The 27,863-nt window shown below is 32.3% G+C and overlaps 3 protein-coding genes across 6 annotated transcripts in view; 2 read left to right on the top strand and 1 right to left on the bottom strand.

The window, feature by feature from the left end:
- The window catches only part of LOC144839758 (uncharacterized), a 76,191-nt gene extending 72,227 nt beyond the window's left edge, over positions 1-3,964 (top strand). Inside the window, exon 20 of the mRNA XM_078695234.1 lies at positions 325-3,964. Within this exon, the coding sequence (XP_078551360.1) occupies positions 325-339 (15 nt within the window). The 3' untranslated portion in view covers positions 340-3,964. The remainder of the gene's footprint in view (positions 1-324) is intronic.
- Positions 3,965-6,175: 2,211 nt separating this feature from the next.
- On the top strand, positions 6,176-15,692 carry LOC144840199 (palmitoyltransferase ZDHHC4-like). Of its 4 annotated transcripts, none has more exons than XM_078695924.1 (7): positions 6,176-6,217; positions 11,896-11,999; positions 12,370-12,500; positions 13,094-13,179; positions 13,824-14,128; positions 14,840-15,084; positions 15,262-15,692. In XM_078695924.1, exons 3-7 carry the CDS (start codon positions 12,378-12,380, stop codon positions 15,607-15,609), a joined length of 1,107 nt encoding a protein of 368 aa, XP_078552050.1. In that variant the 5' UTR covers positions 6,176-6,217; positions 11,896-11,999; positions 12,370-12,377; the 3' UTR covers positions 15,610-15,692. The 4 variants fall into 4 exon arrangements, with proteins under 4 accessions (XP_078552050.1, XP_078552049.1, XP_078552051.1 ...); XM_078695923.1 differs by lacking the exon at positions 6,176-6,217 and adding an exon at positions 7,199-7,875; XM_078695925.1 differs by lacking the exon at positions 6,176-6,217 and adding an exon at positions 7,199-7,883.
- A 3,988-nt stretch (positions 15,693-19,680) lies between these two features.
- Positions 19,681-26,252, bottom strand: LOC144840662 (uncharacterized). The gene is made up of 3 exons (XM_078696568.1): positions 26,151-26,252; positions 24,204-24,370; positions 19,681-21,355 (listed from the first exon to the last, which is right to left on the bottom strand). The coding sequence occupies exons 1-3, from the start codon at positions 26,209-26,211 to the stop codon at positions 21,260-21,262; spliced, it is 324 nt and encodes a 107-aa protein (XP_078552694.1). The 5' UTR covers positions 26,212-26,252; the 3' UTR covers positions 19,681-21,259.
- Between the last annotated feature and the right edge of the window lie 1,611 nt (positions 26,253-27,863).

Below are 27,863 nucleotides of genomic sequence, written 5' to 3'. Positions count from 1 at the left end.
TATCAACAAGGCCTGTTTTATTATCTATTTATTATGTTTATTGATTTTATTTTTTTTTCTTGTTTATAAATGAAACAACATTCAGCTATGAAGGCTGAAGTTGTTGGTTTACAAAATTAAAGTTAGGCCTATTTATATAAATAAAAACATTCAAAAAATAATTAACATACAGTTTATCCAAAATATAATTTAGTTTAAATTGAAAGCTTTTATTTCAGTTTTTTTACAAATCATCAACAGTTAAAAACCTATAGCAAATGTATGCAGGTTTTTCTGCAGATTTTTGTGAAATTAGTTAATAAAAAACTCTGTGTTTCCTTCCAGATTGAACATGTTTGATGACGTTCTTCATCCGTAAAGAACATTTTTGTACCAAGTGTCGTCAGTATTGTTTGTAAACTATTGAAGGCTTCCATAAAATGAAGAACAGACATGGATACAGTAAAACTTTGTTCTTAGGAAACAATCAACTCATTTTTTCAGAAAATTTACATTTTTTGATTAATTTTTGTAATTTATTTGGTATTTATAATCACTGTGCTATTTAAATATAAGGTAATTCATTTTGGACCAAATTTAGTTTATTTGGTTGTAAGACGTCAGCTGTAAGTGTAGCGTTGTCAAATCGCCATGGTAACAGTATCACTACTTTGTAATGTATAGTATTAAATGTTGATACCTTGAACTTGTTGCCATGGTTATTACTAATATCAGCGCTTTTAGTATATTATATATGTATTTAATTTTAAAAACAAATGAGAGAGTACAATTGGTTGTTATTTTAATTGTATTTCATAACTCTTCAAACAGGATCTGAATTATCATTAACAAACTGAGTCAACTCCATCCCCCCCCCCCCCTTTCTCCTCTCTCTTTTGTGATAGATAAATAGATGCAAATTTAAAATTCATACCTACTTCCAAGCAAAAACTACTATGCAATCATTATTCTTAATAGAATATTGAAATCATATATTTGTAATAGAATGATCTATTTTTATGGAAATTATTAGAAAAATACCATGCACATGTCAGGTTTTCACTGCTTAAACCATTCATTAAAATATATTAACACTAATTACTTCAGACAAGGGTTTTAAATTACTCTATCAACACATTTTGTTGTAATAAATGTTTTAATTCATCAAAATGATTGTCAGTGGACAAATATTGAACAATGCAGTAATAACGATTGAATAGAATTAAAAAATTATAGGAAGTAATTTTTCGTGATTTGGTTTGAGATACGACGTTGTCAATAATCAAGTTGAGAATTGTATTGATAGTGGGATGAGCCTGTCTTAATGAATGCATACTGTACTGCACATTTCTATCTGTTTTAAAACCATATTTTGAAAGAACTGTATGCTGCCCTCAGTTTTGTATAACTAATGAGTCTACTACACTCATGATTCTTGATACTTATCATAGATCTTTTGAACACATAATTCTGGTTCTTATTACTTTAAATTTTAAGGCATCTGTTAGATTTGGCAGGAGATATCTCAAGGAAATTCCTTTATCAAACATCAATTTGATTTAAGCAACTCACTAGCAAACCAACATATTTGTGGTGTTATTTTACATTTTAATTCTCAACACTTTAATTTAACAACTCATTAGATGGTTGTTGTTTTGAAAAACCTCTAGATTAAACTTATTGTTTGATAAAATGTCTAAAATCGAAACAGCTCAGTAGCTATAGATGTTCTTATTGTACCTCCAAATTGTTTACACCCTATAGTATTCTTAGCTTAACAAGGAGAACACGGTTAACTTTCTACGGAAATGCTAAGGAAAAATTCAGGTTATGAAATGTGTGCTTTTGGTATAGGAAAGAACTAACTCGTCTGAGTTGTTTTTTCTTTAGTGGACTGTTATACCTCACATATTATTCTGAATTATACTTAATAGAAGTATGTTGTATTTCTGTATTAGATTATGTTTTGTTAGTAATTGGCAAAATAATTATTTTTTGAAAAGTATTGCAATGGAAATTCATTAATTTGATAAAAAGAGTGCTGCATATTTACAGGTTGTTTTAAGTTATTTTGTTTCCAATAATTTTAAAAAGGCTGTGTCAAAATGTTTGTTACTGCAGTAAATTTGATCACCTTTGCTCATCCATTGCTAATCAATATTGTATGCTGTTTACTTATTACTGCAGTAACAGCATATATCACTGCTACAAACTGTACTGCAGTAATCCAATTTCGTCATTAAATTAGATTTTAGTTAATGCTTTTAAATTATATTAGCTGACAATCAAAACTCAGTGCATGTAAAATAATGGGTTTATGTAAAAAGTGTGTACAAACAAATACAATAAAACTTAAAAGGAAGAATTCTATACATGCTAATTTGGGATGGCCTCTCTTACTGTAATTAATAAATATAAAATTCTTCATAATATTGGCTGTTTAATGTACAGTACAAACCCTATTAGAGGGACACCTTTGAGCCCAACAAAATGTTATCAGAATAGGAGTGTACAGTTGGCGTAATGTTAAAATATATACAGTATTTCCCTTGTTCGTTTCACAGGAAAGTGTCCCCTTAATAGGGGTGTCCCAAAGGAGGGTTCTACTGTATATGAATGTGATTTACACTGTACAGCAGATTACTTTTGTTTTTGTTGCATGTTGTGACTTAAGTATTATATCAACCTTGAGCTATGTAAAATAAGCCCCTGTATTCAACTTCTTAAAATATGTATTTACGACTCATTGTGTTTATCAAAATCATAATTAGCTTTTTTATTTATTGACAATCTGATATATAGTGTTTCATTTATAATGTATAATATCTAGAAGTAAAAATGATACCATTTTGTAGATTTTGTTTCTTAAAAATAACCTTGTAATTCTTAATGTAAATATTTACTAAACACCTTTCGACACTCAAAATAGTATTATATATTCTAGAAGAAAACAAATAATAATCTATTGTATGTGATGTGTTGTTGGAAATGCTTTATGTTTTTGTTGACTGCTATATGGTTCTTTGTATTTATAATATTATATTCTAAAACGATGGAGGTGTAGAATTAGATTTGATACAAATGTCAATGTAGACTGTACTTCCTTGTTTATAACGGTGCTGTATTTAAAATAAACCACCCTAATGGATTAGAGAATAATGAACAAAACTAGTAGTACAATAGTTAGTAGTTTGCTTACTTTATATTCAAGAATGAACTGACATATTGATAGAAACTATATTCAAAATCACCATTGACAAAAGAAGTCACAAAAACAGATGAATTAGATTGCAAAGCCACACTTTTGTTTATCATTAATAATATGATCATTAACATAACATTAATTGGCTGTCCCCTTGATGACTGCCAAATAGCTATCTAATTTATCTGTTTTTTGTGGCTTGTTTTGCAGTGCTACAATGCACATGCATGTCACAATTAGTAAAATGAAATACCACCCCCAATCTCCCCCCCCCCCCCCCTCATATTTCTCCTAACTAAACCCTTCACCTGATAAAAATGCTTTTAATCTAAAGCAGTTCAGGCTGATCATAAATACAATTCTTTTAAGACTTTCCCAGCTCTTAAGCATGCCTATGGACCCTTCTTATTCTGTATCCTTTGATTATAGATTACCCATAAATTGTATTAAATTGTACAGAAATAAAAGAAAACATTTTGTGTTTGTATTCAAGCTTGTAATATTTGTTGCTTGAAATCCACCAAGAACTAATTTGTGTATAAAATATTGTTTTCTTTCTTAGAATCTTAAATTTTCTGTAATATGAGTTGTATAATATGTTGCTTATCGAAAACAACAACCACGACCAAACGTTTTGAATTAAGCAGAGTTAGAGAGTTGTTTTTCTTTGTTCAAACTTTATATAATTAATCATTCAATAGTTTATATTATATTTTCATTTTAGTTTATTTCACGTCCTACCCACGTAACCCAGCCCATGTATCACTACAGTATATATTTCTAGGATCAGGTGCCGTTTTCGGCCACCTCGACTTATATGGACTATACCATTATTATGACAGGGGTGTGGTGTATTATGTTTTATGTAGAGAAGGGTGTCTATTGAATGGGAAGACAATACAATTGTTCTGTTATGTAACCTACAGTAAAAACTACAAGGAACAATACAAAACATCAAAAACTAGCAATGCATGTACTTTTTATAAGGCATGTTATTATTAGGTACTGTGTTAGGGAATGCCAAGATTTTGTAACAATATTACTATATTAACTAAAGATATTTTAAATAAAACAAATTTTATAGACAAATTTAATGAAGAACCATCTACTAACTGGATAAAGCCATTTAGGAAAAATAATAAACAAGTTGATCATAACGAGTGGTTTTCGAAGGCCCAATGCAAAACAACGTTAACGGAATATACTATGTATAAAGGAACTCCAAACCTTGAACAATATTTGTTAGATAAAACTAATGTTAAGAGTATCAATTTAAAATTTAAAGCAAGATCAAACTCTCTAGATCTTGAGGGTCATAGACAATCCTGATCAAATCATAACACAGGATTATGTAAGATGTGTAGTACTAACGAAAAAGAAACAGTAAACCATTTTTTATTTAAATGTCCTTCATTAAACTCTGTTAGACAATAATTAAGTATGTACTGGGATAATTTTTGTTGTATCTCAGGAATTAAAACACCATTTTATGCTAGACAATTTATTCACTGAAAATGAAACATTACGAACAATTAAAAACATTTTTAATGAAAGCATGGGGGACTAGATCTACAATTTTATCAGCATTACCTCTCTCAACTAATTGATTAATATAGTAAACAAGCTACAGACATCTCTATGAGGATGTATCTGTAAGTTTTATTTATTTATTAGGCCTATCCTGTATTTTTGTTGTTCTGTTTTTATTTTTGTAGTTATATATTGTACAATTTACGTATTATGTATTTTCATGGGTGGACATGTTGATCGTAGTTAAGAAGTTAAATACAAGGCTGTACTGCTTGAGGAAACTCGGTTCTTTGGGGTAAAGCAGGATATTTGTACTATAGAATGTTTATGTTTTACTAATCAGTGATGTTCTATTTGGGCATATTGTATATTGGGCTAGGAATATCAGTAAGGGAATGTAAAGGGGATAAAGACCGAATTGAGAAGGTGCTGGGTAGAGCGGGGAAAGTAATTGGTTTGTCTATGCAAATGCTTGACTCGTTCTACAGCGAACGGCTTGCCGATTATATTGGAAGACACCAATCATCCTCTTCATGGCGACATTATCAGCTCCGTTTTGCATTCGCTATTATAACGTTTTGATGCAAACGTTGTTCAATTAGAACATGTATTTCTACACAGAAGACGTTTAAAAACTTAGTTTAAAAAGTTTTAGAAAAACCAAACCTAAAAACACGCAATGTCAAACGCTGTGTTTTCTGGGAACAAAATGGTACAGATTCATTGACAAAATTATAATGTTTATTTGTTTTACTGATTACCTAATAATCAGTATGTGATAGATCTTATTAGTACTACTGTCATCTTTATTAAATGTACTACTGTGTTAATTAAATTATATTTTTTATTTGTAACTGGAATAAAAACTTTCTTTATATACTTTCTGTATCTATAAATCCGTAAAAATTATTCAATATCCACCTTAGGGAATCCACCTAATATATTAAGGAAGGATACCTAAAAATTATATAGAAATAAAGAGCCATAATATACTGTAGGCCTATTAACTTGAAAACTGAAATTAATTCTACAGCATGCAGGGCGTAGTTGTTTTCCCTTTGTTGCTGAAACATAATGCACTAAACAAAAGAACAAAAGCAGCAGTATTTTAACACATTAACACACTCAAATAATAAATGGGACACCCCTATTTTCCCATCTTTTTATAATGGTATAGTCCATACAAGTCGAGGTGGCCGAAAACGGCACCTGATCCATATTTCTATAAATAAAAATAATCTATTTGAAGAGAACTTATAATATCTATTTATTTTGTCTTGTGGTGGTAACAGTAATTTGTATTAAAACAGCGCATTACACCTACTATAACTTTCATCCAATCAAAATCGAATTCGTAGGTCGAGTTAGTCAGAGTAGACTTTCGTACAGACGTACTGTGGTAGGAAAATGGATCATCTCGACTTACCAATATTGTACAATGGATAGATAGACGGATGGATGCTCAACAAAATGATGAGATTGTTTTTGTTTTGACACTGCTGACAGGTTTGCTTTTTTATATTAATGCTCTAGGCTATTTACTGTCCATTTGTTTTATATTTTAAGTATTGTGTGGCCGAATTGTGTTTTCTAACTTATAATAAGCTAGGTAGGCTAAGCCTAGAGTCTAGTGTAGGCCTAGTAGCCCTAGGCCTAGTAGAGAGAGTAGTAGGCTAGGCCTCTCTCTGACTGTATCCGCCTTCTACTAACTAGCAGTACTAGCCTATAGTAGTAGGGCCGGCGCTAATGCAGTTTCGTACCCACCCCTTAAAATTACTCAAATTCTTCATCCAACCTACTCACGAGTTGTCTACAACATCCTGCAATCATAAAATTGTAAAAATTCGATATTTTTTTTATTTATAACTATTTTTAATCAATTAATACTGAGCACCCTTCAGAAATACATCGCCAGCTTAGCTTCGCGAAAATCGTCGCTAGGCCTGCCGATAAAAGTACGGAGGCCTCACAGGACATTAACTCTTGATAGAGTAAACAGTTGCGTTCTATAGAGGGCGTAATTTACTAATGTTTAAAGCACGCACTAAATAATAATTTGCATTATTTCCGACATGAATTTCGTATTTTTAATAAAGAAATAATATACAATTATTGTATTCATCATTGTGGGTATCATCATATGTTATGTTTTTAATTTGTTTTTCATTTTTAATAGTAGTCGAATTTCACACAGGAAAGAAGATAAATTGTATGGGACTGCTGACTTGAAGATTTAAGTACTACAGACCAATTTTCCTCTGTTTTAGTTTATTTTACATTATGATTTGTAGGTCAAATAAATAAATAAAATGAAATAAAAAGAATTACAGTACTTCGTTCAGTCCTGAGCTACATTGTTATAACACAATAAACAATTGGAGCTTATGACAAATTAATTGTTTAGTAATGTTATCACTATATTAGAAACACTAATGGTTTCCTTGTTTTAAGATTTTTATAGAAGTATATAAATTAACATTTGTTATTCACCCATGAAAGACCTCTTCAAATACATGGAAATAAGAAATGCAACAAAAACAGAAAGATATAATTTATTGAAATGTAATGTACAGTAATAAAATGATAATTATAATAAAAATGTTTTCCATCAATTACTAGAATTTATTTTACTTCTGCTGACACTGAAAACATCATTTCATGTCTTTCATTTCTTCCTTTTTATCTTCTTTCCTGTTGTGTTTATTAAAATAAAATAAAAATATAACATTTAATATTGAAGCAACTGTTCCTTTATTTATTTCAACAATATTTTACGAGGGTGGTCCATCCAGCCGAAGCTGATCATTAAAGACCCTCACAAAAATATAATTTGACAAGACAATAACACTCAAATTAAAAAGAATTTCTAAAAATTAACAACATAATTAAACACAAAATATTTCTTTATGAAAAAACTTAAAAGTTCGTTTCACGAGGAATATTTTTTAAAGACATTATAATATGACCATAACAGCGTCCTCTATTGATCGATGCCCTATGAGGCCTCCGTACTTTTATCGGCAGGCCTAGCGATGATTTTCGCGAAGCTAAGCTTGCGATGGATTTCTGAAGGGTGCTCAATTATCAATTGATTAAAAATATTTATAAATAAAAAGTTATCGATATTTTACAATTTTATGCTTGCAGAATGCTGTAGACAACTCGTGAGTAGGTTAGATGAAGTATTGAAACAATTTTGAGTAATTTTAAGGGGTGGGTACGAAACTGCATTAGCGAGGCTAGGCCTACTAACTTAAAAAATGCCAGCCTTGGAGTAGACTTAAATCAGCCTGTCTTAAATTAGCCTGTCTTAGAAGGATGCTAGTCAAGTCGCCCCATCGCAAAGTCGCCCCATACAAAGTCGCCCCTTACACAGTCGCCCCATCGCAAAGTCGCCCCAAAACAAAGTCGCCCCGACACAGTCGCCCCATCGCAAAGTCGCCCCATCGCAAAGTCGCCCCAACGCAAAGTCGCCCCATCGCAAAGTCGCCCCATCACAAAGTCGCCCTATCGCAAAGTCGCCCCAAAACGTTAAAAAATAGTTTACAAGTGCGTAAAATGTCGCAATGATACACAAAATAACACGGAACGTGTATGCATAAAAGGGGAAGCCCCGCCATGTAGTCTCAGGTTACACGATCGGCACGCACCCCCATAATCAGAGAGGAAACCCCGACTAATCACTCCGCGGTCGCACTAACGTGCTAGCTTACCAGACAGAGGGAATCCCCCGTAATTACTCCGCCGTTGTCGCACTACAACGCACCATCTGAAGATGGGGAAACCCCGCCGGAGTTTTACGATGATATCAGTCGCGTTCGAAATCGGTCGCGTTTAATTTTGGTCCCGATAAAATGATGTTATACAATCTAGATTATTTTTACTTTGGTAGATGAATATTTATTATTATTATTAGGCCTATATTAATAATTGATTTTTGTTTCTATTTTACAGGTCAGTATGATGAGAAAGATGTGTGCCTTAAAAAATGACAATTTGTAAACATAGTTTAAGATTATAGTATTATCCAGCATAATGTCATTTAACAGTACATAATTATTTAAATGTGAAATATTTTATAGGAAACGTAGGCTGCGTCTGTGTCTTTTATTTTATATGCAACAAATTACGTAAAACAATTTATTTATAAACATTCAGTTTACTATTATATACATAGTATTACAATGAACATTGATTCTAAGCCTGGAAAGACAATCCCATCATTATATCCATTATAAAATTGCATCATATCACCACTATATGTCGTAAATGATTACGTGCGTGTGTGTAGGCCTATTCGCCGTACGTCCGTGTACGTATTATTCCGTGCCTCTTCACTGTCTTGTTTAATTTAAAATTAAATATACACCCGATATGAGGATATTTATTAGGCATGATAATTAGAATGTTCTATAACCAAAAGGGTTGAAAAAAATTTCTTCAGTAAAATGATTATTGTGCTGTTGAATAAAAGGCGACTCGCCATCTGAAACATTCTCTGAAACCAATCGGAGCTGCGCCTTCTGGTATCTGTTTCCTCACAGCTGCTACGTCTTTCTGCTGACCGTCGGGGATTCCCCTTTTTAAAAAACACGCACACGATACTGTACGATGGTTTTTCCATGGTCAAAATGTAGCGTTTTAAATTTTACTAAAATACCTGCATGTAAAACAATCATGTCGGCGATGAAATTTTTTTTTTTTCTTTATTTTGAAAAGTCATTATAAAATTAAGACACATAACTTGTCAATAAATGCAAAATGATCAATAAGTAGCCTATAACACTCATTGTCTTACAACACTGTTATTGTTTTAACTACTGTAAATCTATACGAAGGCCTACTACACATTTATACATTTATTATATTATCCTAAAAATGAGCTGGTATCCACGCGTAGGTTGAAGAAAGATTCGTAATTGTGGCTCTGGTAACTAATTTTAAAATCATATTAAATTAACATTTTTGAAACTATAAATCAGGGATAATCTTTTTAGAACTTTCAAACAAGGGACTAGGCCTATTTCTTTAATGATTTTTAAAAAGCACATCACTCCATTAAAACCTGTAAAATAAAAATTAAAACACAAATTATGTATATAATAGGATAAACATTATAATGTATACGACCAAAGTAACAACGCAATCGATAGCAAACGCAACCGACTACAGCGTACTACTAGCGGCGGCGCTTCATAATCATACCGAAATAAAACCGTGGGCGACTTTGCGATGGGGCGACTTTGCGATGGGGCGACTTTGCGTTGGGGCGACTTTGCGTTGGGGCGACTTTGTAATGGGGCGACTTTGCGATGGGGCGACTGTGCCGGGGCGACTTTGTTTTGGGGCGACTTTGCGATGGGGCGACTTTGTATTGGGCGACTTTGTATGAGGCGACTTTGCGATGGGGCGACTTGACTGGATCCCTCTTAGAACAACCTATACTACTAGGCTAGGCTACACTTCTATTATAGCCTACAAGTGCAAGTTTCAGGACCCCTATCTGATCTATATATTATACTTATAGGGGTCTTAGCTAGCTTAGCCCGCCGCTTAGCCTAGCTTCTGCTCTGCGGTGTAGCGTAGTAGGCCTACTTACTAGGTTAAACGTTTTTTTCCTACAGTTTCTGTGATTATAATGTATATATTTTTGTCTATATGCCAAGGTGTTCTCTTGATTTGAATGAATTCTCTTGAATGAAAAATATATTACTAAATTAACTGTCACTTAAAATAGAGAACCATTATTAGTTATTCAGTTTACAACAATGTACATGAATGTTACTGTTATGTATATGCAGCTGTTTACAGTCTGTGTTGGCAGATGAAAAAATTCCAATCCTTGACAAATCTGTATGGTTTTAACTGTTAAATTCTTGTAATAAACGTGTGATGACCAAGCATGATTCATGAGCTGCTAGTACCATGTTCACTTGTTATTCCTGCCAACATGCTAATGACTAAAGTTGTCTTTATCCCAAGAGAATGCCGTGTGAAGTTCATATCAAATTACACTAATTAATAGACCTTGATCTGATCATGATCTGGTGTTATATCATTTTGCTCAGTCCTCTATCATCATCCTGTGTTTGTAAGGGACCATGTCTAAAATAAAAGGCGTATTCCTGCTTCTACCTAAACTTGCTCCTCAGTCAAGTTTATGTACAGTACTGTAATAGTACAATCAATTATTATTACTGTTTTATTTTTACTAGGATTTGATGGTAAAAAACATAACATATAAAATATAACATTTTTGCCAACCACTCGTAGTGGGAAGCCCCAACACTTTTTAGCTACATCTATGGGCACACTGTAAAGATACATATTCACTGTTTGCACCCCATCCATCTTGGAACTCGGCTAGCATTTTCCAAATTGCTGCAGATTAAAACAATAACAGATTTAACACACAGGTGCTAGATAAAAAAAATTAATAGAGAAGTTAACTTTCTATAATTTGCAGCAATTATTTACCTCCGCCAAGGAGGTATGTAGTTGATCGCATTTGTTTGTCTGTTTGTTTGTTTGTTAGCAGGATTACTAAAAAAGTAATAAATATGTGGTCAAGGACCACTTCATTAAATTTTGGAGGCAATCCGGACCACGGTCCCAATTCTGGAACAATTTTAAAAAGCCGGCAAGTAATCTTAAAGTAATAAGTAAACTGAAATTGCATTTATCGAGAACTACTTGTCCATAAAACTTTTTGTACAAGAGGCAAGAGTTATAATTTGTGAATTGTAATTTTAAAACATAATTTGATTTAATTTACAGGTTTTTTGATACGAGTAGTTTTACAAAACCTATTTCTTTTCAAATTCACCCGTTTGTTTTTGGCGTTGCTGTTCTATTGTTAGTCAACTGAAACTATTGTTAATTGAAAGGCTGGTTACATAACCAGTACACCAAATTCGCATACACATGCTTGTAGTGAATTCAGCCTAAATCACACACAGCATTAAGACACACACAAATATATATATATTTTCCCGGAGAAATCTTATGTAGGAGAATTTTACAGTAGGCGGAGGTATGCACTCTCGGAGTGGCTTTCTAGTTTTATTTATTGATTTGAACACTATCCCTAACAAGACAGATATTATCTTGGTTCACTCGTGCATTAGTTGACAAATTTCACTTATTAGATTTTTAATTATGTTGTCAAGTTGTTTTATCTGTAGGTGCATTTGGACTGTTCCATTTTTGTGTGCAATGCCAGACATATGGTGAATTCTTGGAATCATTCCACATATTGCTGTGATCGATGCAAGAGGAACAAAACAAGGTAAATAACAGCACTTTATATTGTTCAATTATTATCCTAATGAATTGGATTTATAATTTTCTTTTTAATAAACCAATCATGTTTTGTTATGTTTTCATCTTGTTAGAGAGTAAACATGTTTCGTTCTTCATTAGCTTAATAGTTCAATCATGTATACAAATTTAGGATTTTGAATAGGTGGGGCCAAAGGGGGAAAAAAGATCCTCCTGATACTGTTAATATACAAAATATATACGTAATTATGATGATTGTAGAGCTTGCAAATTCTGTGTTTGGATAACTTCTAGACAACCATGCCAAATCCAGTCAAAAGCATTGTAACACACTCAAGGGAGCTCTCTTAGTCTGTACTTTTTTTTATATTTTTCAGTACGCACAATGGACTTTCTAACAGTGGTTGTGATTTACGTAATCGTCTTCTCTTTATGTTCATACATACTTACGTCAGCTGACAGTAAAACACCAGGAATTATTGGTAATACACGTCGTCAGATGATTTGGGTAAGTAGGTATTATTATTAGTAGTATATAAAATATATACCAGTTTGCATGTCTATGCGTTTGTGTATGGAAATAAAAGGCAAACACTATAAAGTGGCACTCAAAGCTCAGTGGTGTTGGTAGTCTATGAGTGCTAGCTTACCTGGATAAACGCCCTCCCACCGTCCCCTCAGACAAGAGGTCTTGCGAAATGATGAATTTCTTGGAATTTTAATGGTTTTTCTCTAAAGCTCTGTCTACACTATCAAATTTAATGATGTGATGTGGTCATGGACATGATGATGTCATGACAGTCATTACCATATTTGGGTACATTACATTTTTTTGTCAAACTAGTGTGATAGTGTAGACAGAACTTTTCTTAAGTATGAATTTAGAATATGGCCACAGTACTCTAGTAAACTCTGTAGCAATCCCCCGCTAAATTGTTTGTCCAAAAAATAGGATAGAGTATTATAGAATACCTTATGAAAAGACACCAAATATAGATTACATAAAGTTTATATTCCTTGAAAGTCCTAGCAGAATTAGTAGTAATTGTTAGTGTAATAGCCTACTTGTACAATTAAATGTGGTTTAACTTTTTTTTTTAGTTATTTGAGGGATTGTACTATTACTTGTTGCCAGCCAAACTTCGAACAACAATACAAAATGTTATTCGTCATATTTTTGATGAAAGGTGAGATACTATGCTGCATTTTTACCAGCAACCAGTTTTAATGAAAGGTCAAGTGTCAAGGCTTTTAAAATATGATTAAAAAATTAAAAGGGTCTTTGGTTAAAATGTTATTCATCATATTTTGATGAAAGGTGAGGTACTATGCTACAATTTTACTAGCAACCAATTTTTAATGAAAAGTCAAGTGTCAAGGCTTTTAAAAAATGACTATAAATTAAAAGGGTCTTTGGTCGTAGTCTATTTAGTGGATTGCAAGGCAATTGTTAACCTACTTTATAATTGTCTGCTTACTGCCCATAATTGTAGACTCACACAACTCCAGTCCCTAAGCCTCAAATAAGCATATCACTACCATATTTGGGCATATCACTGCCATATTTGGACACATCACTTTTTTTGTCAAACTAGTTTGATAGTGTATAAGCACCATATAGTTTATCCATCCTGTATTGATGAGTAACTTTATTTTGAATGAAAAATTGATTATCACATAATTTGAACCCAGAAGTCTCAGATTCAAAAGCAATAATTCAGTCCACACCACACCTGAGTTCGCACGAATAATTACTACCTACAGAATATACCACAAATTGATTTTAAATATTTTATTTATTTTTTTGTTATTAATTTAATATTTCTTTCAGAAATTGTTATTTACAAGTAACTTACTGCCTGATTGTAGGAGCCTGCTTTTGGATTCTCACAAAACAAATAATTCCAAATGCTACAACTTACTGCAATTCTATCTTGTTCACGTACGCTCCATTTGTAGAGTTGCTATTGAATCTGTACTTTTTCATTTCAACTTCGCTAAAAGACCCTGGTACTCTATCATTCAAAAACGTTGATACGTTTATCAACCGTTACCCATATGATGGTCATCTGTATGTTAATGGAGTCAATTGTAGAACGTGCTTATTTCAGAAGCCAGCAAGGTCAAAACATTGTAGTGAGTTTAAATTTTTACCATTATAAGGGTATAATTATGATCGGTGTGCAGGGGTGACCCAAAGAAAAGCACCCAGCCTAAAGATTATTGTAAGGTCTTCCACCCACCCTAATCTTAACATAATATCCACTCAGCCAAACTCTAGGTAACTAAGATTGCTGTTTTTCTTTTCACCTACTTTTTACCCCCTACTCCAGGAGGTAACTAGTCTCTACTCCCTTTTATCAAAGAACTTATAACACAAGAATCTCCTGTTCTTCAATTTGCATTTAAAACACAGTATTGGAAGTACAGGGTTAAAAGGTCAAACTGGGCGACGCCATTTCACAGCATGGAGCAGCGCCCCCTCCAAACTAGGAAGTCAATTACTCGACCCCCCTAGAGTATTAGCAGATCCCCTCTATGATTTTGACTTTCTAATTTGATGCGAGCGCCCTACTCCTCAGTCAATTACTCTACCCCCCTAGAGTATTAGCAGAACCCCTCTATGATTTTGACTTTCTAATTTGATGCGGGCGCCCTACTCCATGGCTCACAATGGCGCCACCCATAGCTCTATTCTATCCCACAATGCCTTTCGAAATTGTTACGCGCTTCGGACAAACAGGAGATTCTTGTGTTATAAGTTCTTTGCTTTTATCTTGTAGGCTATTTAACACTCGTAACCCACAAGTATGCACTTTGAATAACTTGTCTGTTTTACATTGTCAGGCATATGCAATCGCTGTGTAGTGAGGTTTGACCATCACTGCTCCTGGGTGAACAACTGTATTGGTGCTTTTAACATCAAGCATTTCATTGGCTACCTGTTTACAATAACATTAATGTGTGTGCACGTGGCTGTGCTAGGACTATATGCATTGCTAAACATTGTTTATTCCACTGGACTTCATATGGCGCAGTATGTGGATAGTGACGGCAAACTCAGACCAATGAATTTTCAAGTATTAATTCAGGTTGGTGAGACATGCAATGATGAATACTTTAGCCCACAACCTAAATATTCACAAATTGTGGTAAATTGTTTCTACTAGTCATTGTAACAGATACAAAAATCAAACCATGTATATGAATATGTATATATATATTTGACTATTGATTATCACTATGTTTTGTTATTACATTGTTTTCAGCATTTATTCATGGAGTACCCGCTCGTGGTTTTCCTCACGACTGCGTTAGGACTTCTTTCATTTCTAATTGGTGGATTTACAATCTACCATCTGTACCTCGCTCTCACCAACCAGACAACAAACGAGAGATATAAGAAAGCGGCTTTAAAATCTGAAAAAAACATTGCTACAAACGAACACATACACAGAACAAACAACAAGAGAAGGACAAGACATTCCAAAAACAAGATAAAATGTGCAGTACCACAGCACATGCTAACCATAGAGGGAGCCAGTCAATTTTATGATCATGGATTCTCCAGCAATTTTAAAGAAATCTTATTTCCATGTAAAGAAAAGAGTCTGTGATTTATAGTTTTTAAAATTATTTATTTTTTTAAATAACAATAAAAAGTTATAAATTTGGCCAATTAAATTGCCAATTTTCGACACTTAGTTTTTTTAATGTGTACATATTTCTAAATACAGATTTGTGAATATACATAAGTTGGATTCGGAAGGACCCATACACCCTCCACTCTTTAATTAAGGAATATATCTGAAATTTATTTTATAATACAGTATATTTATATATTTTATATTTATTTACATTATTTAAGCAAATGTTTTCTTTTTAGAGTCGTGATAATGTTAAACATAATGATGGTAAACTTAAAGATATATTGTCCCCAAAAACATGAAAAAATGAAGATTAATAAAATCAGACTTAAATAGGCTTAATAAAGTTAATCATTTCCATAGAAAAAAAAGAACGAAAAAAAATTAATTATTACCGATAATACAGTAAGAAAAAAATAATGGTTAAATTCAACAAAAAACATTGTTTTTTCATTACTGTACTATAATACTACAGGCATTTTTTTTCCAAATTGTGACTTTTCTATTTTGTTACCATAATTTTCGAAAAATAGCCAATTTTCGACCCTTTTTTTTTTGCCATAACTGGTTACTATATCATAATTAACATGCGCAGAGTCGAATAATTTGTTCTGCGCATGTCAATTGTGCTATAGTAACCAGTTATATCGAAAAATAAAAAGGTCGAAATTTGGCTATTTTTTGAAAAATAGCCAAATTTCGATCCTTTTTTTTTTGCCATAACTGGTTACTATTTCATAATTAACATGCGCAGAGTCGAATAATGTGTTCTGCGCACGTCAATTGTGCTATAGTAACCAGTTATATCGAAAAATAAAAAGGTCGAAATTTGGCTACTTTTTGAAAAAATCCCTGTACTATAGTACGGGGAAATTTTCGAAAAATAGCCAATTTTCGATCCTTTTATTTTTTGCCATAACTGGTTACTATATCATAATTAACATGCGCAGAGTCGAATAATGTGTTCTGCGCATGTAAATTGTGCTATAGTTACCAGTTATATCGAAAAATAAAAAGGTCGAAATTTGGCTACTTTTTGAAAAAATCCCTGTACTATAGTACGGGAAAATTTTCGAAAAATAGCCAATTTTCGACCTTTTTATTTTTTGCCATAACTGGTTACTATATCCATAAAATAGTTCCATGCTATATCATAATTAACATGCGCAGAGTCGAATAATTTGTTCTGCGCATGTCAATTGTGCTATAGTAACCAGTTATATCGAATAATAAAAAGGTCGAAATTTGACTACTTTTTGAAAAAAATCTCTGTACTATAGTACAGGAAAATTTTCGAAAAATAGCCAATTTTCGATCCTTTTATTTTTTGCCATAACTGGTTACTATATCATAATTAACATGCGCAGAGTCGAATAATGTGTTCGGCGCACGTCAATTCTGCTATAGTAACCAATTATATCGAGAGAAAAAAATGGCCAATTTTCGACCCTTTTATTTTTTGCCATGACTGGTTACTATATCCATGGAATAGTTCCATGAGATATCATAATTAACATGCGCAGAGTCGAATAATTTGTTCTGCGCATGTCAATTGTGCTATAGTAACCAGTTATATCGAAAAATAAAAAGGTCGAAATTTGACTACTTTTTGAAAAAAATCCCTGTACTATAGTACAGGGAAATTTTCGAAAAATAGCCAATTTTCGACCTTTTTATTTTTTGCCATAACTGGTTACTATATCCATGGAATAGTTCCATGCTATATCATAATTAACATGCGCAGAGTCGAATAATTTGTTCTGCGCATGTCAATTGTGCTATAGTAACCAGTTATATCGAAAAATAAAAAGGTCGAAATTTGACTACTTTTTGAAAAAAATCCCTGTACTATAGTACAGGGAAATTTTCGAAAAATAGCCAATTTTCGATCCTTTTATTTTTTGCCATAACTGGTTACTATATCATAATTAACATGCGCAGAGTCGAATAATGTGTTCTGCGCACGTCATTTCTGCTATAGTAACCAATTATATCGAGAGAAAAAAATGGCCAATTTTCGACCCTTTTATTTTTTGCCATAACTGGTTACTATATCCATGGAATAGTTCCATGCTATATCATAATTAACATGCGCAGAGTCGAATAATTTGTTCTGCGCATGTCAATTGTGCTATAGTAACCAGTTATATCGAAAAATAAAAAGGTCGAAATTTGACTACTTTTTGAAAAAAATCCCTGTACTATAGTACAGGGAAATTTTCGAAAAATAGCCAATTTTCGACCCTTTTATTTTTTGGCATAACTGGTTACTATATCATAATTAACATGCGCAGAGTCAAATAATGTGTTCTGCGCACGTCAATTGTGCTATAGTAACCAATTATATCGAAAAATAAAAAGGTCGAAATTTGGCTACTTTTTGAAAAAATCCCTGTACTATAGTACGGGAAAATTTTCGAAAAATAGCCAATTTTCGACCTTTTTATTTTTTGCCATAACTGGTTACTATATCCATGGAATAGTTCCATGCTATATCATAATTAACATGCGCAGAGTCGAATAATTTGTTCTGCGCATGTCAATTGTGCTATAGTAACCAGTTATATCGAAAAATAAAAAGGTCGAAATTTGACTACTTTTTGAAAAAAATCCCTGTACTATAGTACAGGGAAATTTTCGAAAAATAGCCAATTTTCGATCCTTTTATTTTTTGCCATAACTGGTTACTATATCATAATTAACATGCGCAGAGTCGAATAATGTGTTCTGCGCACGTCAATTCTGCTATAGAGAGAAAAAAATGGCCAATTTTCGACCCTTTTATTTTTTGCCATGACTGGTTACTATATCCATGGAATAGTTCCATGCTATATCATAATTAACATGCGCAGAGTCGAATAATTTGTTCTGCGCATGTCAATTGTGCTATAGTAACCAGTTATATCGAAAAATAAAAAGGTCGAAATTTGACTACTTTTTGAAAAAAAATCCCTGTACTATAGTACAGGGAAATTTTCGAAAAATAGCCAATTTTCGACCCTTTTATTTTTTGGCATAACTGGTTACTATATCATAATTAACATGCGCAGAGTCAAATAATGTGTTCTGCGCACGTCAATTGTGCTATAGTAACCAATTATATCGAAAATAAAAATGGCCAATTTTCGACCCTTTTATTTTTTGCCATAACTGGTTACTATATCCATGGAATAGTTCCATACTATATCATAATTAACATGCACAGGGTCGAATAATGTGTTCTGCGCATGGTAATTGTGCTATAGTAACCAGTTATATCAAAAATAAAAATTGCCAATTTTCGACCCTTTTATTTTTTGGTTACTATATAATAATTAACATGCGCAGAGTCGAATAATGTTTTCTGCGCACGTCAATTGTGCTATAGTAACCAGTTATATCGAAAAATAAAAAGGTCCAAATTTGACTATTTTCTGAAAAATCCCTGTACTATTGTACAGGGAAATTTTCGAAAAATGGTTATATCATAAATAACATGCGCAGAGTAAAAAATGTTACCTGCGCATGGCAAGTATGCTATAGTAACCAGTTATATCGGAAAATAAAAAGTTCGAAATTTGGTCATTTAAAAAAAATGATGTACTCAATAGTACAGGGAAATTTGTGAAAAATGCGCAGAGGCAAATAATGTGTTCTACGCATGTCAATTTGGTTACTATTATCATCATAATTTACATGCATAGACACACATAATGTGTTCTGCAAATGTTACGTCAATATATATTTTGAAAAACCGATATTTTGCCATTTTTCGAAAATTTCCCTGTACGAATTTTTACGGAAAATGAATGGCCAAATTTCGAACCTTTTATATTTTGACATAACTGGTTACCATATCATAATTTGACATGCGCAGACGTTCTGCGCATGTTACCTCAATATATATTTTGAAAAGCCGATATTTTGGTCATTAAAAAAAATTCCTGTACTATGTTTGCTGTAAAAATTTAATAGCTCTCATAATTGATTAGAAATAGGATTTTTTTTTAACTTGTCAATCAATCAAAAAACATTGGTCAATTAACCTTTTGATATCTCTGTTTTTAATGACTTTTATCATTTTCTTTTAGGTATTAATTAATCTTTAGAATCTCCGATTTTGTTTCTCGAAAGGTATATTACAGTACAACAATGCTCACATAACGTACTATCATGTGTTCATGTGAATTATAAACTACATAATAGGCCATATCTCCCTGGGAGGAGTGAATTGTTTAAAAACAAACAATTAATCTGCGCGCGAATGCAGAATACACCGTTCACTATCGATTGGTGGTCGATAATGTTCATTCTTGGTTTACTCCGAAACAAAAGTTGCTAACATGATACATCATTTGACCATATTGTATTGTTTTTTTGTCAATATGTAGGCCTATTTGTAATAGGAAACTCATTTGCACGTACGTTAGGCCTACATACAGTATCATTTCGCACAAAAAGTGCTTATCGAAATATTGTATACAAGTGGTAGCCTAACTGCTGACAAAAAATACTAAATACAGCAATGCTCTCTTTGATCGTTCTTGTACCAAATGCTGAACACGTTGCTAAGCGGAGAGCAACGCGTTATTCATAGTATTCTGCGGTTAATTTATTTGATAATATTCAGATAACGTTTAATTACAGTTTTATGTAGTTCTACAGCCAACAAATATTGTTAATATTGTTTAACAGCGTGTTTTATTGACGGGTACTAGAGAATACACAATAGTAGCATGGTGCCATTAATTGTCTGCACTGTGAAAGTCTTTCACTGTGCTTCATTGTGTAGTTTGATCAATGCTAATTTTTACTTTATTATAAAAAGCAGGTTATTGTAGACTATGCTAATAGAATAATTAATCGAGTGTATTGGCAAAGGAAATGAAGAGTACAAAACAACATACGGCTATACATAACGGCTATCATCAAAATAAGACAGTGCTGCGTAATGCTTGGTATACCCACTAGAGACGCAACACAAGGACGTAACGCAACATGAGTTGACCACTCACAAACGATGGATTATTTGAACTGTCGCTTGTCATTGGTCAACACGCTTGCGCTGCGTTAATTCCTTGCGTTGCGTCCTAGGTGGGAACCAAGCTTAAGCCATGTGACAAAGAAATAGACGCAGATACAGAGCAAAAGACGCGTAAATAACATGAACAGTTTCTTTTGGTAGAAAGCATTTCGTTTCGTTTAACTAGAGCAACTTTCATTCTGCATTTAATATTAAAAAAAAGACTTTAAGCGAATAACAAGGTTTAAATGTTTACAGTATCAGCAATACAAAATATATAGTCTTAACACAATTAGTATTACTTTTTTACTTTGTGATATGTTTGCATAGTGGATTAGCACTATTACCTGTTAAGCTCTGTCTACACTATCAAACTAGTTTGTGAGTGTAATGTATCCAAATATGGTAGTGATATGCCCAAATGTGGTATTGATATTACATCATCATGTCCATTATATATTTTTTTTGTCACATAAATTTGATAGAGTAGACAGAGCTAGAGAAAAAGTTTACTTTTGAAGTGTCCTTTAAAGCATTTTAGCTAATCTATAATTAAGTTAAAAATTGTCTATATATCAATATTATCGAAAATAAAGAAAATTGTTTACATTTATACATTTATAATATTGAATATGTGTCGTGATCTTTGTCCTCTTGATTGGTTTTTGCTAATTTTTGCAAGGATATCCTCAATAAACGGGCAATCGCAGCAATCTGAAAAACATGAGGGAATTAATTGTTGAACAATCTGTAAAAACATAACCGTTAAAAATGTGTAACGACGAAATCCGAAATACGAAATTCCAAACGTTATCAGTGTCGTTTGATCCATCACCAACATTAGAAATAAAAACAACAACACAATAAACAAGAAAACTATACTATACTACTACTATAATACTATACTATAAAATCGATTAATGTGTTTGTGTGTAATACTGCATCAGTCAATAATCAACGGAGATGAGTGAGTTTTCAGGAAAAAATGATTTTGACATTAAAAGATGTATTGTCTCCCAAAAACATAAAACTTATAAAATGACAAAATAAATGGTAACAATTCAACCAAAAACCCACATGGCTGGCAGCCAATATTTTTTTTTGCTTTAAATTACAGTTTCTTCAGGTAAATACATTACAATAACATTATCTTTCTAATAAAATATGAATTTTGTGTAATCATTTTACTAGATAGCTTTTATTGAACCAAAATATCATTAGCAAAAAATCAACATCTTTTTGGCATATACCATCTCATAACTTTAAGCTATAAAAATATTGTTCTCATATATTCTCAATAAAATACATATCATATTTATTGAGTTACGAACAATAATAGGTTTGAGATATGAAATGATGGCCATTTTGGACGCAGTAAATTTGCAACGGTACACCTGAATCATTTTTTCTAGGGGTGTAGGCTAACAAAAACTTGGGGTGCCTAGGTGTGTAGAGAGGTGGCAATGAGCGCTCTCTAAACAAGCACTTGGACCTCCGTTTATAACTATTTGTGCATATTTTTTTATTAGATCACCTTCCTATAAGGCAAACAGCATCAGTTTCATTTAAGCACTGCTTAATCTTGACTTAAGCAAACATTGATAAATAAACGCAGTAAAACAACTGGTATAAGCATGAAGCGTTTCTTTTAAAGATATATTGTCAACCTGAAAAAAATAATTTTTTTCAAATTTTTGTTGCCATTTATCAGTTATTCACTTTGACCAAAAATTAGATCTGAAAATAATGATTTATATGAAAAACTGTAATTAAATTAAATTTAATTTGTTCAAATTGGCTGCCAACCAATGGGTTTTTGGTTGGATTTATTAGGTGATCATTTAGAATAAAATGATCACCTATTGTTATTGTATAAAATCTTTATTATTATTTTTTTTTTTATTATTTTTTTTCTTTTTATTGTTTCTGTACACTATTTTGTGTAACAATTATCTCAAAAAGTTTAATGTCAATGATTACAAAAATTTCAGAATATCTTTCAAATAATACAACTTAATCCTAATAAGCTTTCCAGCGTGATCACTCATCCGTGACGACATTTATACGCCATTTTGCGAAATCACATTATCAATCATATCTCCATAATTCATTATCACATATTAATGAAATTCACTACACGTAAACTTCAGATCAAGGGTAAAAATATTAGCAAATAAAAACGCACGCGCACGTAGGTTCATGCGCGTGATATCGCGCGTTAAAAATTTAAAACGCTCAAAATTAAGTTTTGATCAATTTAGAGCATGAATTAGGCCATTTGCGTGTTTCAAAAAATTACTGCGCAAAAATGCGTTTTTGCGCGCGCGATACTTAAAAAGCGTAAAAAATATGAATTTTTTTAAAAATCTCATTCTACTCACCATCCTTAGTACATTCACCAAATTTGAGTCAGTTCCGACTTAAAATAACGCTATACGAGCACGTTAAAAATGACAAAATGCGCACATTTATTTTACAAAAGTTCTGAAAATGGTGAAAAATAGGTCTTTTTTAAAATGAAAATAATTCTTCAGAATGCAAGATGACCCCCGATTTTTTTAACTTATTCTGGAAGCCATTGAGTTGTAGATATGAATTCATGTACACATTTTACGTACAAAATGTTTTGACGTCATCAAATGGCCACTTGAATTTAAAAATTAGGATTTGTTATCTTTTTGTGTAGATTATCACATTCAACAGAGCGCATCTTGGTTATGTGTGCTCGAATTTCGCACAACTTTCAGTATGTGCTTGCTTAATTAATTATCTTTATCATGAGTTGACACTATCTTCATTTTAATGACGTCATCACGCGTGAAAACTTAAATAACGTAGGCCGTGTAATTTCACCTTCGCAGTAAATTTGAATATCTTACAGCTCTTCAGAATTGAAGGTTACCTTGATGATTATAATTTATTATGAAAGCTGATGAAATGTAGATATGAATTCATATAAAAATTAAGCCTATCGGATGTTGTGACGTTAACATATGGCCAGTTGAAGTGAAAAAGTAGTTTTTTCATATTTTTCGTCAAAGTTATACACAATTCAAAGAGCGCGCACAGCGCTTCTACGTGCCAAATTTTTTTCCAAATCTTATATTTTTTTGCTCAATTAATTATCTTTCGAAATTGTCATCTTAAAGTTTAGTTTGATAACGTCATCATGCCAAAAAATTGGAACATGTGTGTCCCGTAATTTCACCTATGCTACACTGTATATAGATATACTGTACAGTATATACTGTACATATTGTATATGGCATAGAGGCACAACTCAGCACTATAAGCATATAATAGGATGGCATACATCAACATTTTCCGATCGTATGTTAACGTACGTGCATGTTTAAAAAATATTAATTTCAGTAAAATGATAAAAATGATCACCTATAATTCGTCAAAGTGACGAATTAAATTCTAGTTAACCGTTAGTTTTGTCTTTTTGTAAGTGAAAACATTTTTTTATCCTGCAGAAATTATTAACTTTATTAAAACTACAAATGGCATATTCATGTTTTTGGGGGATAATACATCTTTAAGTAAAGTTTGCTTTTACCTCGCCTGAGATTTTATCTTTCTCTCTTTTATTCTCTGTCGTAACATGCATTTCTTTCCTTTTGGAAGGTGTTTTTACATTACTAAGAATTCTACTACACTTCGGACGGCAAACTTTTCTGCTTAACCTTTTAGTACATTCTTTCATGCAATGTTGTCCTGAAGTGACTGGTGAAAAAAAAAGAAACAAATTTAATTATATATTTATTATTATTTAACTTACGTATTTAACAAATAGTAAGTAATTACATAAATAAAGATTCATTGTTTATATATAAGATCACATTCATATAAATAAATCACTACAAACTGACGAACAAAACATTTAGACGGGAAAACATTCTGAAATTAAGATTTTAAAAATATGAAAAAACAAAAATAATGTACCAAAATTAATAACAGCAACTAGACTAAGCATGGAGGAAAGAATTCTTATAATATTTATATACAGGTTGTTGTAAAGCTTGGTTCCCACTAGCGACGCAACGTAACGCAATCTACGCAACGTAACGCAATCTACGCAACGTAACGCAATCTACGCAACGTAAGTAAATGCCCTTCCAAACATTGTGTTTTCCCCCGCCTGTGATTGTGATTACGCAATACAGCACTTTGCGTCGATACGTTGCTGCGTTACGTTGCGTTGCGTTCTAGTGTGAACCACGCTTAACAACAGGTGCATATTATTAAAACACACAACGAAATCCTGCATTGCAATATTATTTCTTTTCGATGAATAAGCAAAGAACAAGTAGAACTATCATCATTTGTCACGCATTTTTTTCTGATTTTAATTATAATCTGTTAAGACGTTTGACGATTAATTAATATTTACTATAGCCATAAATAACAACAATTACGTACAGTACATAAAGCTTTCAAGAAAGCCAGTCTAAATAGGACGCCGTGGAATTACAACAGTATAGCATGTGCCATTAAACAAAAGGTATATTAGCATTAAATAGTCCCTTGGAAATTTTCAACCAGAATTTTATCTGAATTAAGTGAAAAATATTACATACATAAAGTGGTATAATAGTAGGATATCTAACATACAAAGTAGAAGATTCCGAGTTCGATTCTCGCTTTAGTTAATGTAACGCTTGGCGCTCGTTTAAGTAATTTTCAGTATTATTATTATTTTTAAACTAAAATGTTAACATTTCTTATACACATACAAATACAAATATTACAAATGAGTTATTAACTAAACTAAATTCACTCATGTCCTCAATTTCAGTTATTTGGCTCGGGCAAGCATCAAACATTTTGATCAAATTGACCGTGAGGAGCGCCAAAGTAACGTTTATGTTCACGTACGCGTACACTACATGTTCAAAACATACGTACATGAATGATTAAAATGATTTTTAAAAATGGTTGAATAACATCATTATTTCCAAGTCAGAATTCTGTATTAATATGGTAAAATAATATATACTATATACAATATTATAACAATCTTTCATCTCATGAAATTATTTGTACCACCTGCACTCATAAACATTGCGTACTAGTTAAACACACATATAATTTTTTTTTATATATTCAAGATATAAATACCATGATCTTGTCAAATTCATCGTAAATAATGTGTCAATGTTATAGAGGCCATTCTTACGCTCGGCTGGCGACCATGCAATATAAACACAAAAACAATGATGTTGAAAAAGGTTGTAGAATAACTCGACAAAAACTGATTATCAGATCAGTGGCAATATGTAATCTACTATTTTACACAGTTAATTAAGTTATACATTGATTTAATTCTTATAACTTCTTATGTGAACATTTATTGATTGCATAAAAATTCAAAGTTCAACCTTACTAATTGATGATCAGATTCTAAACTATCTATTTCGACATCAATGTTATTCTAAAGATTCTTCTTTTTCACGAGTTCTTAATAAAATTAGAAACAGTTTCCTAACGAAATAAAATCACTCACCCTGACAGCATGCTAACAGACAAATCAGCAACAGACAAATAACAAAAGCAGACGCCATCATTTACAGATTTTAAGGAAATGCGATAAGTTAAAAAGCCACCGACGCTTTAAAACGAGCAAATGGAGCATGCGCACCTCTCTGCCTAGTAACCAGTTTGTAAGATAATAAATATATCATATGTAATTTGAAGTAGAGAAACAATATTAAGATAGGTCATAGATACTTTATTGACCAACTTTAATAATATATTACAAAGCTTTCTGCAAAAGACTATACCGGCTTTGTGGTACGCTCAATGCCATATCAATCAAAGTTGTGTATTGTGGTTTTTGTTTGGACAGCCGATACATTAATTTTATAAAGATTAACATTTAATTTATATCGTACACTTCCCTATTAGACTTTTAATAATTGCATTGCGCAAGGTTCGTGCGTGCCTTTAATTTCCAATAGATTTCTGATTTCATAACGAAATTGCTGTTATAAAAGTGCGCGCCTGTTAATCATTATTTTCATTCAAAAATTCACGCGTTTATTATACAGAATAAATACACCCACTGTATTGCAGTGTCAGGCAATACACTATTTTGATACTGTACCTCAGCATTACCGAGATTCGACAGCGGTGCTCACGAAACAACAAAACAAAAAACGAATTTCTCTTAAATATTGCCAAATATGAGGTTGCAAGGTCAATTTGAATGAAGTACTCAAAACCTTGAAAATTATGTGTATATTTATGTTATTTGTATTGATGAAACCCTATAAACGTAATTTCTATTGAATTTTTTTACCATTGTCAACATGAACACGATTTACAATTAAATCATTATTCAGCGTTTTTACATCAACTTCGTAACGTGGTGAAGCCGTATGTATAGGCTAAGAAATAAAATACAAAGCAGGTTGAATATATTTCTTCTGTCGTCGTTAGATTAACAACATACAGGTCTGTAATAAATATTGCAAAATGATCAGAAAAAATATCCGACTTTGGAACGTTTTATGTAGGCCTATGCCTACTATATGGACAAAAAGTATCTTGAATTACATCAAGTGTCCAACTACATCGAAATCAATGCGGCATTGATTTCGCAATAAATATTTTAGGCCTACACATTTTGTCCAATTGTGGGTAGCGCGCCTACATCGGCTCATAAACTTCATATAAAATAACTATTAATTGTTGTCACCCGTGTGCTTATAAGTATATTTTCGATACCTCGATTAAAAAAAAAATGTGTTTTTCGAATCTAGTCAAGATTGCACGAAAACAGAAAAATGCGGCAGGCCTACAAACTGAAAAGTTAAAAACTCGACCCAATTATTTTGGTAATTCTAGACAGTTTTCCTTAGGTGTCTTAAGTGCTATAATCACGTCAATTTTCAGTATTAAAATTGAATCTGTATTACGTTTATCCCATATCCGACATGTTGTAAAGCAAAACTTCAGGTTTAGACACATACCGAAAGCAACATAAGTATCCCTCTCTAGAGAGGATACAAGACTGAATACCAGGCCCACTTATAACCTTCTGCGCATGTCCATACCTATGCATGACGTCACGGTATAAGAACATAAACTAAAATTATGAACAAAGGCTACAGTAACAACTTAGATTTAGTAAGAATAATGAAAAAATGTAAAACAGTAATGATGACTTGCTTATTAAAGCTTGGTTCCCACTAGCGACGCAACGTAACGCAATCTA

Source organism: Antedon bifida, chromosome 4 (assembly GCF_963402885.1).
Source record: "Antedon bifida chromosome 4, ecAntBifi1.1, whole genome shotgun sequence".
Lineage (NCBI taxonomy): Eukaryota > Metazoa > Echinodermata > Crinoidea > Comatulida > Antedonidae > Antedon > Antedon bifida.
This window is presented reverse-complemented; position numbering and strand designations above follow the sequence as displayed.

Bases quoted from the DNA above. Each gene is read 5' to 3' on its own strand.
- LOC144840662 (XM_078696568.1), bottom strand. From the start codon at position 26,211: ATGATGGCGTCTGCTTTTGTTATTTGTCTGTTGCTGATTTGTCTGTTA. The intron at 24,371-26,150 runs GTGAGTGATTTT...TTTTTTCACCAG, and splicing joins TCTGTTAGCATGCTGTCAGG to TCACTTCAGGACAACATTGC. The intron at 21,356-24,203 runs GTAAAAGCAAAC...CATGTTTTTCAG, and splicing joins AAGATAAAATCTCAGGCGAG to ATTGCTGCGATTGCCCGTTT.
- LOC144840199 (XM_078695924.1), top strand. From the start codon at position 12,378: ATGGACTTTCTAACAGTGGTTGTGATTTACGTAATCGTCTTCTCTTTA. The intron at 12,501-13,093 runs GTAAGTAGGTAT...TTTTTTTTTTAG, and splicing joins CACGTCGTCAGATGATTTGG to TTATTTGAGGGATTGTACTA. The intron at 14,129-14,839 runs GTGAGTTTAAAT...TTACATTGTCAG, and splicing joins AGCAAGGTCAAAACATTGTA to GCATATGCAATCGCTGTGTA.